The sequence below is a fragment of the Dermatophagoides farinae genome, chromosome 3 (assembly GCF_024713945.1).
Source record: "Dermatophagoides farinae isolate YC_2012a chromosome 3, ASM2471394v1, whole genome shotgun sequence".
Lineage (NCBI taxonomy): Eukaryota > Metazoa > Arthropoda > Arachnida > Sarcoptiformes > Pyroglyphidae > Dermatophagoides > Dermatophagoides farinae.
In genome coordinates this window covers 6,392,564-6,407,542 of record NC_134679.1, presented here as the reverse complement: position 1 = coordinate 6,407,542, position 14,979 = coordinate 6,392,564, and the positions used below count along the sequence as shown (strand labels likewise).

At 30.3% G+C, this 14,979-nt stretch overlaps 7 protein-coding genes and 1 long non-coding RNA gene across 8 annotated transcripts; 3 read left to right on the top strand and 5 right to left on the bottom strand.

Moving 5' to 3' along the window:
- Positions 1–125: 125 nt before the first annotated feature.
- On the bottom strand, positions 126–1,812 carry LOC124494921 (uncharacterized). Its single transcript, XM_047058206.2, has 3 exons — positions 1,559–1,812; positions 708–1,491; positions 126–635 (listed from the first exon to the last, which is right to left on the bottom strand). Exons 1-3 carry the CDS (start codon positions 1,679–1,681, stop codon positions 211–213), a joined length of 1,332 nt encoding a protein of 443 aa, XP_046914162.2. The 5' UTR covers positions 1,682–1,812; the 3' UTR covers positions 126–210.
- On the top strand, positions 1,683–4,672 carry LOC142597401 (uncharacterized). Its single transcript, XR_012832128.1, has 2 exons — positions 1,683–1,841; positions 1,912–4,672. It is a non-coding gene; the product is annotated as an uncharacterized LOC142597401 (long non-coding RNA).
- Positions 3,759–5,274, bottom strand: LOC142597310 (uncharacterized). Its single transcript, XM_075729419.1, has 3 exons — positions 5,127–5,274; positions 4,277–5,063; positions 3,759–4,213 (listed from the first exon to the last, which is right to left on the bottom strand). The coding sequence occupies exons 1-3, from the start codon at positions 5,265–5,267 to the stop codon at positions 3,759–3,761; spliced, it is 1,383 nt and encodes a 460-aa protein (XP_075585534.1). The 5' UTR covers positions 5,268–5,274.
- Positions 5,275–5,349: 75 nt separating this feature from the next.
- Positions 5,350–7,062, bottom strand: LOC124494923 (uncharacterized). Its single transcript, XM_047058209.2, has 3 exons — positions 6,930–7,062; positions 6,062–6,857; positions 5,350–5,992 (listed from the first exon to the last, which is right to left on the bottom strand). The coding sequence occupies exons 1-3, from the start codon at positions 7,026–7,028 to the stop codon at positions 5,574–5,576; spliced, it is 1,314 nt and encodes a 437-aa protein (XP_046914165.2). The 5' UTR covers positions 7,029–7,062; the 3' UTR covers positions 5,350–5,573.
- Positions 7,063–7,263: 201 nt separating this feature from the next.
- Positions 7,264–9,144, bottom strand: LOC124494920 (uncharacterized). Its single transcript, XM_047058204.2, has 3 exons — positions 8,851–9,144; positions 7,976–8,777; positions 7,264–7,896 (listed from the first exon to the last, which is right to left on the bottom strand). The coding sequence occupies exons 1-3, from the start codon at positions 9,001–9,003 to the stop codon at positions 7,319–7,321; spliced, it is 1,533 nt and encodes a 510-aa protein (XP_046914160.2). The 5' UTR covers positions 9,004–9,144; the 3' UTR covers positions 7,264–7,318.
- Positions 9,145–9,160: 16 nt separating this feature from the next.
- Positions 9,161–10,868, bottom strand: LOC124494840 (uncharacterized). The gene is made up of 4 exons (XM_075729106.1): positions 10,731–10,868; positions 9,832–10,639; positions 9,270–9,724; positions 9,161–9,169 (listed from the first exon to the last, which is right to left on the bottom strand). The coding sequence occupies exons 1-4, from the start codon at positions 10,866–10,868 to the stop codon at positions 9,161–9,163; spliced, it is 1,410 nt and encodes a 469-aa protein (XP_075585221.1).
- Positions 10,869–11,380: 512 nt separating this feature from the next.
- Positions 11,381–13,258, top strand: LOC124494928 (uncharacterized). The gene is made up of 3 exons (XM_075729418.1): positions 11,381–11,792; positions 11,864–12,634; positions 12,702–13,258. The coding sequence occupies exons 1-3, from the start codon at positions 11,418–11,420 to the stop codon at positions 13,083–13,085; spliced, it is 1,530 nt and encodes a 509-aa protein (XP_075585533.1). The 5' UTR covers positions 11,381–11,417; the 3' UTR covers positions 13,086–13,258.
- On the top strand, positions 13,243–14,946 carry LOC124494924 (cathepsin O). The gene is made up of 5 exons (XM_047058210.2): positions 13,243–13,659; positions 13,724–13,894; positions 13,963–14,382; positions 14,459–14,720; positions 14,784–14,946. Exons 1-5 carry the CDS (start codon positions 13,258–13,260, stop codon positions 14,885–14,887), a joined length of 1,359 nt encoding a protein of 452 aa, XP_046914166.2. The 5' UTR covers positions 13,243–13,257; the 3' UTR covers positions 14,888–14,946.
- Positions 14,947–14,979: the final 33 nt, after the last annotated feature.

Sequence of the window (14,979 nt, the reverse complement as noted above, 5' to 3'; positions counted from 1 at the left end):
ATTTATGATGATCATTAGTAATCAGAAGGAAAAAGTTTCTTTTTTTTTTTGTTGCTAAAGAAATTTGTTGGAAAATTTTTGCAAAAAAAATAAAATCCAAAAATTTTACAGTAAATGAAAAGTGGTAGATTTGCTGCGTTTATTGAGGTTTTAAATTGATTGATGATTGATTTTGAAATTGAATTTTTTTTTGTGTGTAATTAAAATCTATCATCTATTTCGACTACTTTGAATTCTGGGTGTTAAACTTTTGAATCGATTACTAGGATTGTTACTACTAGCACGATGATTGAAACCAGTGCGAACGGTTGCAGGCATTGATCGACCAGAAACGGCTGTTGTACAGGAAACTGCACCTGGTTTAGTAGTGATATTTTTAGAATTTGAAGATAATTTTCTTGTTTGCAAACGACTTCTCATAGAAAGTCCATGTGTTAACATCATGGAACGATTTCTTGGTGGTCCAACACCAACACCGCCACCGCCGCCTTCGAAACCTGAACGTGCCGTTTTTTTATCCAACGATAATGATGATCGATGACGACGATGATGATGAGCTGCTGCTAATATACACCATAAAATCATCAACAAGATCAATAGCAATAATAAGATTGCCACAATAATCCATAAGAAAACTTTAATTGTGGAAGAAAAATTGGATTTAAAAAAAAAAATTTATCATAAATTCTATTCAACAAAAAACTTACGTGAACGTGAAACTTGACCGGCAGGAATGTAACCAGCACAATTGAAAAAAGAATCATAACTACGTTTTGTCACTGGATATGAAGAACCTTGTTCACGAAAAACATTTTCATCAAATATGTAGATGTAATATTGACCGAATAAATAAAATTTTCCACCATCTGTAAAACCTTTCAATACTGGCCATCGTACTGGATTCGCTGATCGACATCTATGTCTTTCGACAGTAATCTTTTGGCCAGTGCTGTCAAAGCAAATAGGACGAAAACTCATCAATCGAATTATCCGTGGTCTAGTCCGTATACGATCACCACCACGACATTGGTAACGAGTAATCTCAAGATTTCCTTGATTATGACGTAAAGCATAGTATATACATGTTTCAATTGTTGAAATCAATACTTCTCGCCAATAATCAAAGAATTTCCATCCATAATATACATTAGGATTTTTGATGTCATAATTGATTCCAGGATATCTCGTTTCAGAACTTTTAGTAGTTATACAAATCCATTCACTATCAGCATCGGTCATTATGAATGAATTGAAAATTACGTCCTTAATTTGTTGAAATCTTTGATCGTTGAAAAGAACTGGATATTTTTCCGACATTGGAATTGGTTTAGTACGTAAATATAATTTATTGATAGCCGTATCGATTGAATCAATGGGCACATCATAAACATAGAAATCCATCGTTATCAATAACATTCGTGTTGGTGTTCTACCAACGGCCAATATGTTCAATTTAGCGCCATTATGGTTATGCAGAGTTTCACAAGTTTCCTTAGTAGTGAAACAGAAATAATCATTCATTAATCGCAAATAAATTTCAAACAGACAAACAACTTACATCTTTTGGCTGTGCCGTTGTTGTCATTTTATCGTCATCATCTGTTTGTGTTTCATTTGTCATCATCATTAGAATTATACAAACACTAACCATAAATGTCGTCGAAATATCGAACAGTAGCATTAGCGTTCTATGGGTATACGCGTGTGTATGGAACTAATAAAAAAAAAACATGAGCCAACGAAAAAAAATTCATCAACAATTTTCGTATTTTGTACTTTTCTCTACATGTATTGTTGTTATGGCTGGTGGCTATGTGGACCGAGAGTGAAAGAAAAAAAATGTTTGAATCAAATTAAATTAATTCATTAATTCATTTTTATTTATTCTTCTATTTTTTTTTTATTTTGCAGAATTTTTTCTTGAACTTGAATGACGTGTTGATGATGACCGATTTCGATTACTTCGTGGTGTTAAACATTTAAATTTATTAGGATTGTTACTACTAGCACGACGATTGAAACCAGTGCGAACGGTTGCAGGTGTTGATCCACCAGAAATTGTTGTTGATCGGCCACCACCACCAACTGTTGTACTGCCATTAACCATGCCAAGGGGGGGTTTAGTTGAACCACTTCTAGAATTTGAAGATAATTTTTTTGGTTTCACACTATTACGACTTCTCATTGAAGCTTTTTCAGTCAACAACATGGAACGATTTCTTGGTCCACCACCACCACCGCCTTCATAACCAGAACGTGTAGTTTTTGCATGTATCAATGATCGATATGATCGTTGACGATGAGCCTCTAATATACAGCACAAAATCATCACCAAAATCAATAGTAATAATAGGATTGCCGCAATAATCCAATAAAAAACTTTAATGGAAAATAAAAGTTGATTTAAAAAAAAAATTTGTCATAAAATCTTAATCAACAATCAACTTACGTGAACGTGTAACTTGATTGGAAGGAATGTAACCAGCACAATTGAAAAAAGAATCATAACTACGGTTCTTCACTGGATACGATGAACCTTCTTCATTGAAGATATTTTCATCAAATATATAGATATAATATTCGCCGAATAAATAAAAATTTCCACCATCTGTAAAACCTTTCAATACTGGCCATCGTACTGGATTTCCTGATTGACATCCATGCCTTTCGATGGTAATCTTTTGGCCAGTACTGTCAAAGCAAATAGGACGGTAACCCCTTACGTAACCTATTGGTTGTTTACTCCGCACACGATTACCATCACGACATTTGTAACTAGCCATTTCAAGATTCCCCTGATTATGGCGTAAACCATAGAATAAACATGGTTCAATTCTTGAAATCAATACTTCTTTCCATTGAAAATTGAATATCCATCCTACAATAACAAGAGGATCTTTGATGTTATAATTAATTCCATTTAATTTCGTTGTAGTTAGTTGAGTAGTTATACAAATCCATTCACTATCAGCATCGGTCATTATGAATGAATTGAAAATTATATCCTTAATTTGTTGAAATCTTTCATTGTTGTAAAGAACTGGATACTTTTCCGACAATGGAATTGGTTTTGTACGTAAATATAATTTATTGATAGCCGTATCGATTGAATCAATGGGCACATCATAAACATAGAAATCCATCGTTATCAATAACATTCGTGTTGGTGTTCTACCTACGGCCAATATGTTCAATTTAGCTCCATTATGGTTATGAAGAGTTTCACAAGTTTCCTTAGTAGTGAAACAAAAAAAAATAATCATTCATTAATCGCAAATAAATTTCAAACAAACAAACAACTTACATCTTTTGGCTGTGCCGTTGTTGTCATTTTATTATCATCATCTGTTTGTGTTTCATTTGTCATCATCATCAGAATTATACAAACACTAACCATAAATGTCGACAATGAAATATCGAATGTCCAATGTGACAGTAGCATTTGCATTCAGGTGGTTCTGGTAACTAGCCAACAAAATTTAAAAAATAAAACTTGAACTCATGGAAGCTTGACCAATTTTCCATATTTTTAATGTTTTCAATTAAATTCTTGCTCTCAAGAAATTGAAATAATCAAATTATTGTAGAATTGTGAATAATGGAATCGAATAAATTGTTGATTGTGAATTGATTTCGATCATTATTATTCATAGATAAGTTTATTTATTATTTGGTTAATTTTTGTCATAATTGATGATCAAAATTGATTGATTTTGATTTTTTTTTGTGAAATTTGATGATCAGCTGATGATCTTATATCATCTAAATCGACTACTTTGATTTCTAGTTGTTGTTAAACATTTGAATCGATTATTATTAGAATTGGTATTATTGACACCACTGTTTGCACCACGATCGACACCTGTACGAACGGTAGCAGGTGTTGATCCACATGAAATTACTGCTCGGCTACCACCAATTGTTCTACGGGAAATCGAACCAGGTTTATTGCTAGTGATATTTTTGGAATTTGAAGATAATTTTTTCATACTATTGCCACTTTTCATAGAAGCTATTTTTGACAACATCATGGAACGATTGTTTGATGGTCGTCCACCATTAACAATACTACTTTCAAAACCAGAACGAGTAGTTTTTGCATGTATGATCGATGATCGATGAATTCGTTTACGATGAACCGTCAGTATGCACATTAAAATCATCATCAAAATCATTAATAATACGATGATTATCACAACGATCCAAACGAAAACTTTAATATATAGTGAAAGAGAATTTAGAAATTTTTAAAATCTTAATCAACACATCAACTTACGTGAACGTGAAACTTGACCAGAAGGAATGTAACCACCACAATTGAAAAAAGAATCATAATTACGTTTCTTCACTGGATAAGCTGAACCTTCTTCGTTGAAGATATTTTCATCAAATATGTAGATGTAATATTCGCCGAATAAATAAAATTTTCCACCATCTGTAAAACCTTTCAATACTGGCCACCGTACTGGATTTCCTGATTGACATCCATCGTTTTCGATGGAAATCTTTTGGCCAGTACTGTCGAAGCAAATAGAACGGTAACCTTTTGCCAAACCTATTGAATTTCCACTCCGTATATGATTACTATGATAACATTTGTAACTAGCCATTTCAAGATTCCCTTGATTATTATGGCGTAAACCATAGAATAAACATATTTCAATTCTTGAAATCAATACTTCTTTCCATTGAAAGTTAAATACCCATCCTTGAAAAACAAAAGGATGTAGGATGTTATAATTAATTCCATGATAATCCGTCTCAGAACGTCGAGTAGTTATACAAATCCATTCACTATCAGCATCGGTCATTATGAATGAATTGAATATTACATTCTTAATTTGTTGAAATCTTTGATCATTGAAAAGAACTGGATATTTTTCCGACATTGGAATCGGTTTAGTACGTAAATATAATTTATTAATTGCCGAATCAATTGAATCAATAGGCACATCATAAACATAGAAATCCATCGTTATCAATAACATTCGTGTTGGTGTTCTACCAACGGCCAATATGTTCAATTTAGTACCATTACGTTTTCGAATACTTTCACAGATTTCCTTTGCAACAAAAAAAAAAAAAATAGTAAAAAATTTATTCAAACAAACAAACAAACAACTCACATCTTTTTTTGGTGCATTGGTAGTCAATTTGAAATCATCTGTTTGTATTTCATTTGCCATCATCATCATTAATATCGTACACATATCAATAATAATAATAATAAGTGTTTGAATATTGATTGTCCAATTTGACAATATCATTCGTGGTTATTTATTTGTAGTAAAGTAGGAGTAATAGGAAACCAAAAAATTCGAGTTTACCAAACAAAAACAAAAATCGTTCAAAATTTTCAACATTTTCATTTTTATTACGTGTTATAGCATATATATGGAAAATTGTAAAAAAAAAATTCGAATAAAAAAATCAAATTATCGATTAATGAAAACGACGAAAAAAAATAAATTTAAATTTGTTGTGTTAATTAATTATAAATTGATTAATTTTTTGTTGTTGTTGTTGTTGTTGTTCAATTGAAATCCGTGTTGTGTTGTGTTGTGTTCTTTCTATCATCTATTTCTACTACTTTGAATTTTGGGTGTTAAACATTTAAATCGATTATTATTCAGATTGTTATTACTACTACTACTAGCATTACGACAATTAAAACCAGTGCGAACGGTTGCAGGTGTTGATCCACATGAAATTGTTGTTGATCGGCCACCACCAACAATTGGTGGTTTGATGATACTTTTAGAATTTGAAGATAATTTTTTTGGTTTTATACTATTACAACTTCTCATTGATGCCTTTTGAGTCAACATCATGGAACGATTTCTTGGTCCCACACCTTCATAATCAGAACGTGTAGTTTTTGCATGTATCAATGATCGATATGTTCGTTTACGTTTAGTTGTCAGTATACACCATAAAATTATCATCAAAATCATTAATAAAACGATGATTGTTGCAATAATCCATAAGAAAACTTTAGAATAAAAAAATCAGATTTTAAGGAAAAATTTTGTCATAAATCAATTGAATAAAAAGTACTTACATGAACGTGAAACTTGACCAGAAGGAATGTAACCACCACAATTGAAAAAAGAATCATAACTACGTTTTGTCACTGGATATGAAGAACCTTGTTCATGAACCACATTTTCATCAAATATGTAGATATAATATTGACCGAATAAATAAAATTTTCCACTATCTGTAAAACCTTTCAATACTGGCCATTGTACTGGATTCGCTGATCGACATCCATCGCTTTCAACAGTAATCTTTTGGCCACTGTAATCATAACAAAAGTTTCTATATTCTATCATTTGATACATAGGTGCTTTATCTCTGATACGATTAGTTCCCATACATTTGAACATGCCTATTTGAACATTTCCATAATTATTTTTATGTAAAACATAATATGCACATGTAACAGTAGTTGAAATCATTACTATTTGTGGTTCACGAAAATACAACCATCCTTTATATACTTTATTTTCTTCGATATTAAAATTAATTCCATATTCTGCTGTTTGATATGCCCAAGTCATCATACAAATCCATTCACTATTATCAACATCCGTTGCAATGAATGCACCATAAATTTGATTCATCAATTTCATAAAATAAAATCTATCATTATTGTAAAGAACTGGATATTTTTCCGACAATGGAATTGGTTTAGTACGTAAATATAATTTATTGATTGCCGAATCAATTGAATCAATGGACACATCATAAACATAGAAATCATTTGTTATCAATATCAAACGTGTTGGTGTTCTACCTACGGCCAATATGTTCAATTTTGTACCATTATGGTTATGAAGAGTTTCACAAGTTTCCTTAGTAGTCGAAACAAAAAAAATAATCATTCATTAATCGCAAATAAATTTCAAACAAAACAAACAACTTACATCTTTTGGCTGTGCCGTTGTTGTCATTTTATTATCATCATCATCTGTTTGTGTTTCATTTGTCATCATCATTAGAATTATACAAACACCAATAACCATAAATGATGTCGAAAAATCGAACGTCCAATGTGACAGTAGCATTAGTAGTAGTAGTAATAGGAGAAAAAACCACCGAAAATTCAAAAAAAAATCGTTCAAAATTTTCAACATTTTCATTGGTTTCGTTATGGAATATATAGGAAATTGGAACAACAAAAAAAATTCGAATAAAAAAAATCAAATTATCCATTATTGGCCGTAGTACTGAGAATTGAATTTTTATTGAATGAAAAAAAAAATTTCAAATTCATATCATCATCATTTATATGCCACATATTTTATGTGAGAAATTAACATTTTTTTGATTTTGTCTTATCATGTAAAGAAGAAGTAGATGATGGAGCGATGCTATTTTTACCATCTTTCAAACGAGAATCATTTGTGGAACAATTTCCAACACTTGATGATGATAAATTGTTGCTAGAAATTCTTGATCCAATTTCAGATGTTGAAGAACTAAAGCCACCACCACCAATACTACTACCACTACCGCAACGAGAAATCATTGTTGTACTAATTTTTCTTTCAAGTTTTGTTACATTTTGTGGTTTTGATGATTGTTGTTGTTGTTGTTGGCTTTTTGGTTCTAAACTTTTAATATCCGCTTTACTCGATGATGAGAATGAAAACGAAGGTGTAGACAATATTTTGGTGGAAGGATTTTTTGATTGTTCTTTCAAACTGGAACTGGAACATTTGCTTTTATCTTGTTGTTTTGACAATGATGATGATGGTGGTCGATCAGTTACGTTTGTTGTTGTTGATCGTCGACGGCTACAAGTACCGATTATGGAATACCAAATTTTTATCAGAATCAACAATAATATAATGATTACAAATGAAATCCAGTTCAAAATTCTACTCAACACTTTTACACACACACACAAGAGAAAAAAAACAACATTATTAATCGAACAATTCAAATTAAACACACAGATAATACTTACATGAATATGACATTATTTTACTAGGTATAGGTTGTATAGTGCCTGGACAATTGAAAAAAGAATTGTAATCAATTTTTGTCACCGGATATGGATGATTTCTATGTACGAAAACATTTTCAGTGATTATATAGATAAAATGTTCACCAAATAAATAGAATTTTCCACCAACAAGAAAACCTTTTAATATTGGCCATTGTACTGGATTTCCAGATTGACATTGAAATTTTTCACTAATAATTTTTTCACTATCTGTTTTATCATAACATAACTTTAAGAATGGTGATACTCTTAACATATCATCATGTTGTCTATTAACATAATTTACTTCTTCACAAAGCATATCGGCTATTTCAACATTTCCTTTTACTTTGATTGCATAAAATTTACATTTTTCAATAGTGGAAATTATTACTACATCTTTTTCAATACTGATTGTCCATCCATCATATACATGAGAATGTTTTAAATCATAATTAATACCATTAACAATACTTTCTGTTTGTTTTGTTGTCATACAAATCCATTCACTATTTGCATCGGTCATGATGAATGAATTGTAAATTTGATTTTGTTTCATTAACTTTTGAAATGTTTCATTTCTATAAAGAATTGGATATTTTTCTGCCATCGTATCAGATTTTATATAAAAATTTAATACATCTATATTGGTATCCATTGTTTTGATAGGTAAATCATAAACATATAGATCATTGGTTATCAATAATAATCGTGTTTGTGTTGTTCCAATGGCAAAAATGTTCAATTTATTACCATCACGTTTTCTGATGCTTTCACAAATTTTCTACAAAAACAAAACAAAAAAAATTTTTTTGGTTAATAATGAAAAAACAAAAAAAAATCTAATTCAAACTCACATCTGTTGGTACGAAAATCAAACCAGAATCAGCGTCAATCGTTTGTATTACATTTGCAATCATTGTCATACAAATTTCAACAATAATGATGAATGATGTTGAAATTTGAAATTTCATCATCATTGAATTCGTTCGTGGAATTCTTATGAACATCAGGTGAATTTCTTTTGGCCAATATAGTAGTACTCCAAACTTGCATAATATCAACAAGTTTCAATCCAATTCGCTTTTTTCAATATTTTCATTTTGTATTGTTATGGATCGAACAAAAAAAAAAATTTCAATTAATCAAATCATAATAAATCACAATTTATGTTTTCTGTGTATGAAACAATGAAAAAATTGGTTTTTGAAAAAAAATGAAAATTTTTTTATTTTCCATCATTTAGATGAGAAAAATGTGTTGAAAATTTTTTCACACTTAATGATGATGATGAAATGTCAGTGGAAGAAATTCCTGATTCAAGAGCACCACCATTACAACTACTATTACCACCAAAACCACCACCACCACCATCCACTGATGTATTAAGTTTTGTTGTATTTTGTATACATGAAAATGGTACTTGTTGTTGTTGACTTGTTGATCGTATACTTTTAACATCCGTCATAGGATATGAAGAACAGTAGGCAGAGGACATGGGCAATATTTTGGAACATTCAGTCTTTTCTTGTGGTTGTTTTTGTAACACTGATGATGATGATGATGATGATGATGGTTTATCGGTTACGGTTGTTGTTGTTGTTGTTGTTGCTGATCGTCCACGATGACGACGACGGCAAAAAGTGCCAATTATAGAGAACCAAATTTGCATCAGAATCAACGATAATATAATGATCGTTATTGTAATCCAGTTTAAAATTTTATTCAAAACTTTTAAATTGATTTTACAAAAGAAAAAACAACAACAACAACAACATTAATGATCACAACAGTGTTCAAATTAAACACACACACACACACACTCACTACCTACTTACGTGGATATGACATTATTTTACTTGATTTTGGTTGAATAGTTGATATACAATTGATAAATGAATTATAATCCAATTTTGTCACCGGATATGGTTGACCTTTTTTGTAATAAGCATCCTCACTAAATATATAGATAAAATGTTTGCCTAATAAATAAAATTTTCTTCCTGCAACAAAACCATTCAATATTGGCCATTGTACTGGATTTTTTGAACCACATTCATCATATTCTATGGTGATCATCTGTGTGTCGGTTTTATGATAACACAAAGAGTTTATTAATTCATCTGTTCCCAAATATTCTACATGTCGTATAATTTTACTATCTCTTTCTTCACATTTTACATCAGCTATTTTAAGATTTCCATTTATTTTTATACCATAAAGTTTACATTGTTCAGTAGTGGAAATGATTATCATTTCTTTTACTTCAAGTATTTTCCATCCATAATATGTTATTGCATTTTTCATATCATAATTAACACCACGTTTCATGGTTTGTTTAGTCCAAGTTGTGATGCAAATCCATTCACTATTAGCATCAGTCATGATGAATGAAGTGTAAATCAAATTTGATGATTTCATATATTGAAATCGTTTATCTTGATAAAGATGTGGATATTTTTCCGTTATCGGTTTAGGCATTTCTAATAGATTCAATTTATTATTAACAGTATCCATCGAATCGACAGGTAAATCATAAACATAGTAATCATTCGTTATCAATAACATTCGTGTTCGTGTTGTTCCAATGGCCAATATGTTCAATTTACTATTGTTTTGTTGCATCTTGATACTTTCACAAATTTTCTAATTTATATTGGGGAAACAACAAAAAAAAGTTCAGTTTCAGGTAGGAATGGTTTTGCAAAAAAAAAACAAAAAACAAAAAAAAACTTACATCTTCTGGTATCAAAATCCATGCCAAATCATTGTCATTTGTTGCCGTTTGTATTTCACTTGCAATTATTGTCATCATCATCGTCATTAAAATTATCTCAACAATGATAAATGTCCAATGGTTGAATTTCATCATCATTTTTGTTGTCGCCAATAGTAGTAGCTAAAGTGAGAAACAAGCGCTCAGTATTTAGAAATTAAAAAAAAAATTTCTAATCCAAAAAAAAACAACAACAAAATGTTTCAACAACCAAATCTGTTCTTTTTAAATGTTTTTGTTTTGTTTTGTTGTTGTTGTTGTAACGAAAAAAAAAATATTTCTCGTAATCAAATTAATTGATCGATTTATTTTATTTTCGGTGTAAATATTACCGCGGATGATTACGCCGTAGTATCAGACAAATGTCAAAAACAACGATAAATGTCGCCAAAATCTTGAATGTCAACAAATTTCAATTGAAATTGCACATTTGTTTTGTTGTCATCACCGCTAATCATGGTTGAATTTAATTTTTTTTTTGTTTGATGTCGCATCCAATTGAACCAAATGTCAACCAGAAGAAAATTGATGAAAAAAAAATCATAAACACATGATGATGATGATGATGTTGATTATTCGGAAGATTTGATTTGAAATAAGAAAATTGATTCATAAATAACGTGTTGTATTGATAAAAATAAATAAATCATGTATGGTGAAAAGATTACCACCACCACCACCACCACATCAATAATATTGACCATTGTATTGTCATTGTTATTGATGGTGATGACAAGCAAACAACAACAATCGACAATATCGTCGTCGAATATTACCGATAAAGAATTCTATACAACAACAACAACAACAACAAATGATGGCTACAACATAATTCAATATGTTGGCAATTGGTTATTACCACGTTTGAGAAAAAGAATCAATTCAATATGGAAAAAACGTCGACAAATTCTAATGGAACATTTATCGCATTTAAAATATTGTTATAATCCACATTATGGTGATGAAGAATTGAATCTATTCAATACGGATATTGATATACATTATGTTGTGGAAAAATTTTTCGTAAGTCTATTATTATTATTATTATTAAAATTAAAATCAGCGAAATTTTTCTTCTGTTTTTTTTCTAATAGAATCAATCATCAATATTTGATGATATACCAAAATATCAAATTCCGTTACGTATTTTATCATTTGTTCATAATATGGTCAATCTTGTACACATGATACATGAATGTATCCATCAAAGAATGAATGGTCAGAATGAAACTACAATGGTTGCCAATGAACATACTGTTTTAGGTATAACACCATTATCGGCATATACTGATGAAGAGATGAATGCACTTTCAAATTTTCATCTTTTACATGAATTTGATGAATTGATAAATGAAAATGATTCCATCGCCACCACCACCACAACACCATCAACAACAACAGCAGCAGCAGCAATAACAACAACAACAATGGTTCCACGATTATTTAGATCATGTAATTTTGAATGGAATCAACAACGAAAATTGCCCGAAAAATTTGATTGGCGTCGCAAAGGTATTGTAACAAGTGTAAAAAATCAAGCAACATGTGGATCATGTTATGCATTTGCATCGATTTCAACTGTTGAAAGTCTTATTCTACGAAAACAACAAAAGCAACGACAACGTTATAGACGTTCTAGTCGTCATTATGAATATTCATCATTCAACGATGATGATGATGATCAAATTTGGATGAATAAAGTTAAGCCTCATCATCATCATGGTCATGGTGGTGACATTAATCTTAGTGAACAACATGTTGTCAATTGTGTGGGAAAATGTCATGGATCTAGTGTGATAAAATTATTTAATTTTTTACGAAATGAAGGAATTACTTATGAACATTTAGAACCATATAACAATAAGGTATGTGATGTGTATTCTTTTTTTTCATGTATAAAACTTTGATTTTTTTATTTTTTTGTTATTATAGCCATCAAAATGTCATAATAATTATCCAGTACGTTTTCGTATTAAAGATTTTTGTTTCAATTATCAACGTGTTCATTCGAATGAAGAAATAATGGCTGCAATAATACGTTATGGGCCAATATTTGGTGCTGCTGCATTCGATAAACGATTTCAATTTTTACGTGGCGTTTATCATGGTTCTTGTCGGCAATCACGAAAACATTTACATCATTCAATCGTTATTGTTGGTTGGACTAGAAAAAATTGGATCATTAAAAATAGCTGGAACAAAGATTGGGGAATCGATGGCTATCTGTATTTGTCAAAAAATAAACCAAATAATTGTGGTATTGGTTGGATTGTAGCAGCACCGATTGGTTTGGTGGTCGAAAGAGAATTCATCTGATCATTTGATAATCAAATTAATAATTAAATGTTAAAATTTCACATCATTGACATTTTACCTGAATATTACACATTGACATTATGAATATGATGACATTCAATTCAATGAAAATTTCAAATTTCAAATTTAAATCTAATGTGTGAAATATAAAATGCAATCAATAAATGTCTAAATGAAATCATTCTTCTTCTTCTTGTTGTTCTTTTGCCACATCAATCATCACATCAACATCGAAAAAATTATGAATTGGACATTGATAAAAATTTTATTGATTGTTTTTGCATTTTTAAATCTTCAGAATAATGATTTGTTTGTGAATGCTAAAAATGGCAATTCCACAAAAGACGAACCAGCGGATCATATTATAACCAGATTACCAGCTGGATTTAAAATTTTAAAAAAAGTTATTCACGGCATTCGTATGAAATTATTGGATACGGTTGTCGATCTGATACATGATATTGGTAATAAAACTGATTTGAATAAATTGGAAAAATGTTATAGCAGTGAATTTGGTGATCGTCAATTGAATTTATTTCAAATGCCATTACATGATGTAATTTATGATTATTTTGTAAGTATAAATCCTAAAAAACATTCGATTCGATTTTTTTTCTCAGATGATTTCTTTTTTTTAGACTAGCGGTGATCATGATCATCTGTTTTTGTCGGACAGTAAATTTGAAATTCGTCAACGTTTGATAATATTTGTACAAAATGTAAAAACTTTATTACATTTAATACAAAAATGTTTGATTTCACCATATGAAGAACAAATGGTCATGGGCATTACGACGTTATCACATTTGGTATGTTGATGATTTTGTAATTGTATGAATTTTGTTTTCATTAATGAAAATTTTTTTCAAAAAAAAAGAGCGACCATGAATACAAACAAATGTTGAATAAGGAATTATATAATAAACCACTTAAATTGGATAATAATAATAATGCCCAACATAAGAATATTACATCATCAACATCGTGTATTGATCCTGGACCTGTGGTGATTCCCGATGAATTTGATTGGAATGAAAAAGGAAAAGTTACACCTATAAAACAACAATTTATATGCGGTAGTTGTTTCATTTTTTCAGCTGTTGCTGTTGTTGAAAGTGCATATTTGATTCATGGTAAAACAAATTTGAAACCAGAAGAAATTGATATAAGTGAACAGGCCATATTGGATTGTATGAATCCGGATGTTTGTCGTACAGGTGGTTGGCCCACACAAGCTTGGATGACTATGGCACATCAAGGTATTGTTGATGAAGAAGATGCACCATACATGAGCATGGTAAGTTGTTGTCAATTACATTATTCAATTGATCATCAGTCGATTTATTCATTTTTTTTTGCCTTTCTTAAAATAGTATACTGGAGGCTGCAAAGCATATCCAAAATCAAAAATCAATTATAGAATTGTAAATTGGTGTGACGATGTATACAATACAGATGATTTTATTCAACGTTTCATTCTGAAACATGGACCAGTGTTTGCTGCCGTTGATGCCAGTGGAAAAGAATGGAAACATAATAAAGGCGTATTTCGAGCACAATGTGGTAAAAAATTAAGTCATGCTATTGTTATAACTGGATGGACAAAACAATATTGGATCATTAAAAATAGTTGGGGTATTGTATTTTGTTGGACATTTGTTTTTCAGACTAATTGTCTTGTTTTTATTATTCTAACAGGCTTGAATTGGGGAATAAATGGCTATCTATATTTGCCCCGTGGACAGAATAAATGTGGTATAAACAGCGTAATTGGTGTTCCTTTCGGCATGATAACTCCATAGATTGTGTGATGATTATGATTGAACAAAAGAATTTAAATAAAAAAAACTTTGAAATTAAACCGAAAGATGGCGTAACATGTCGATGAACATGT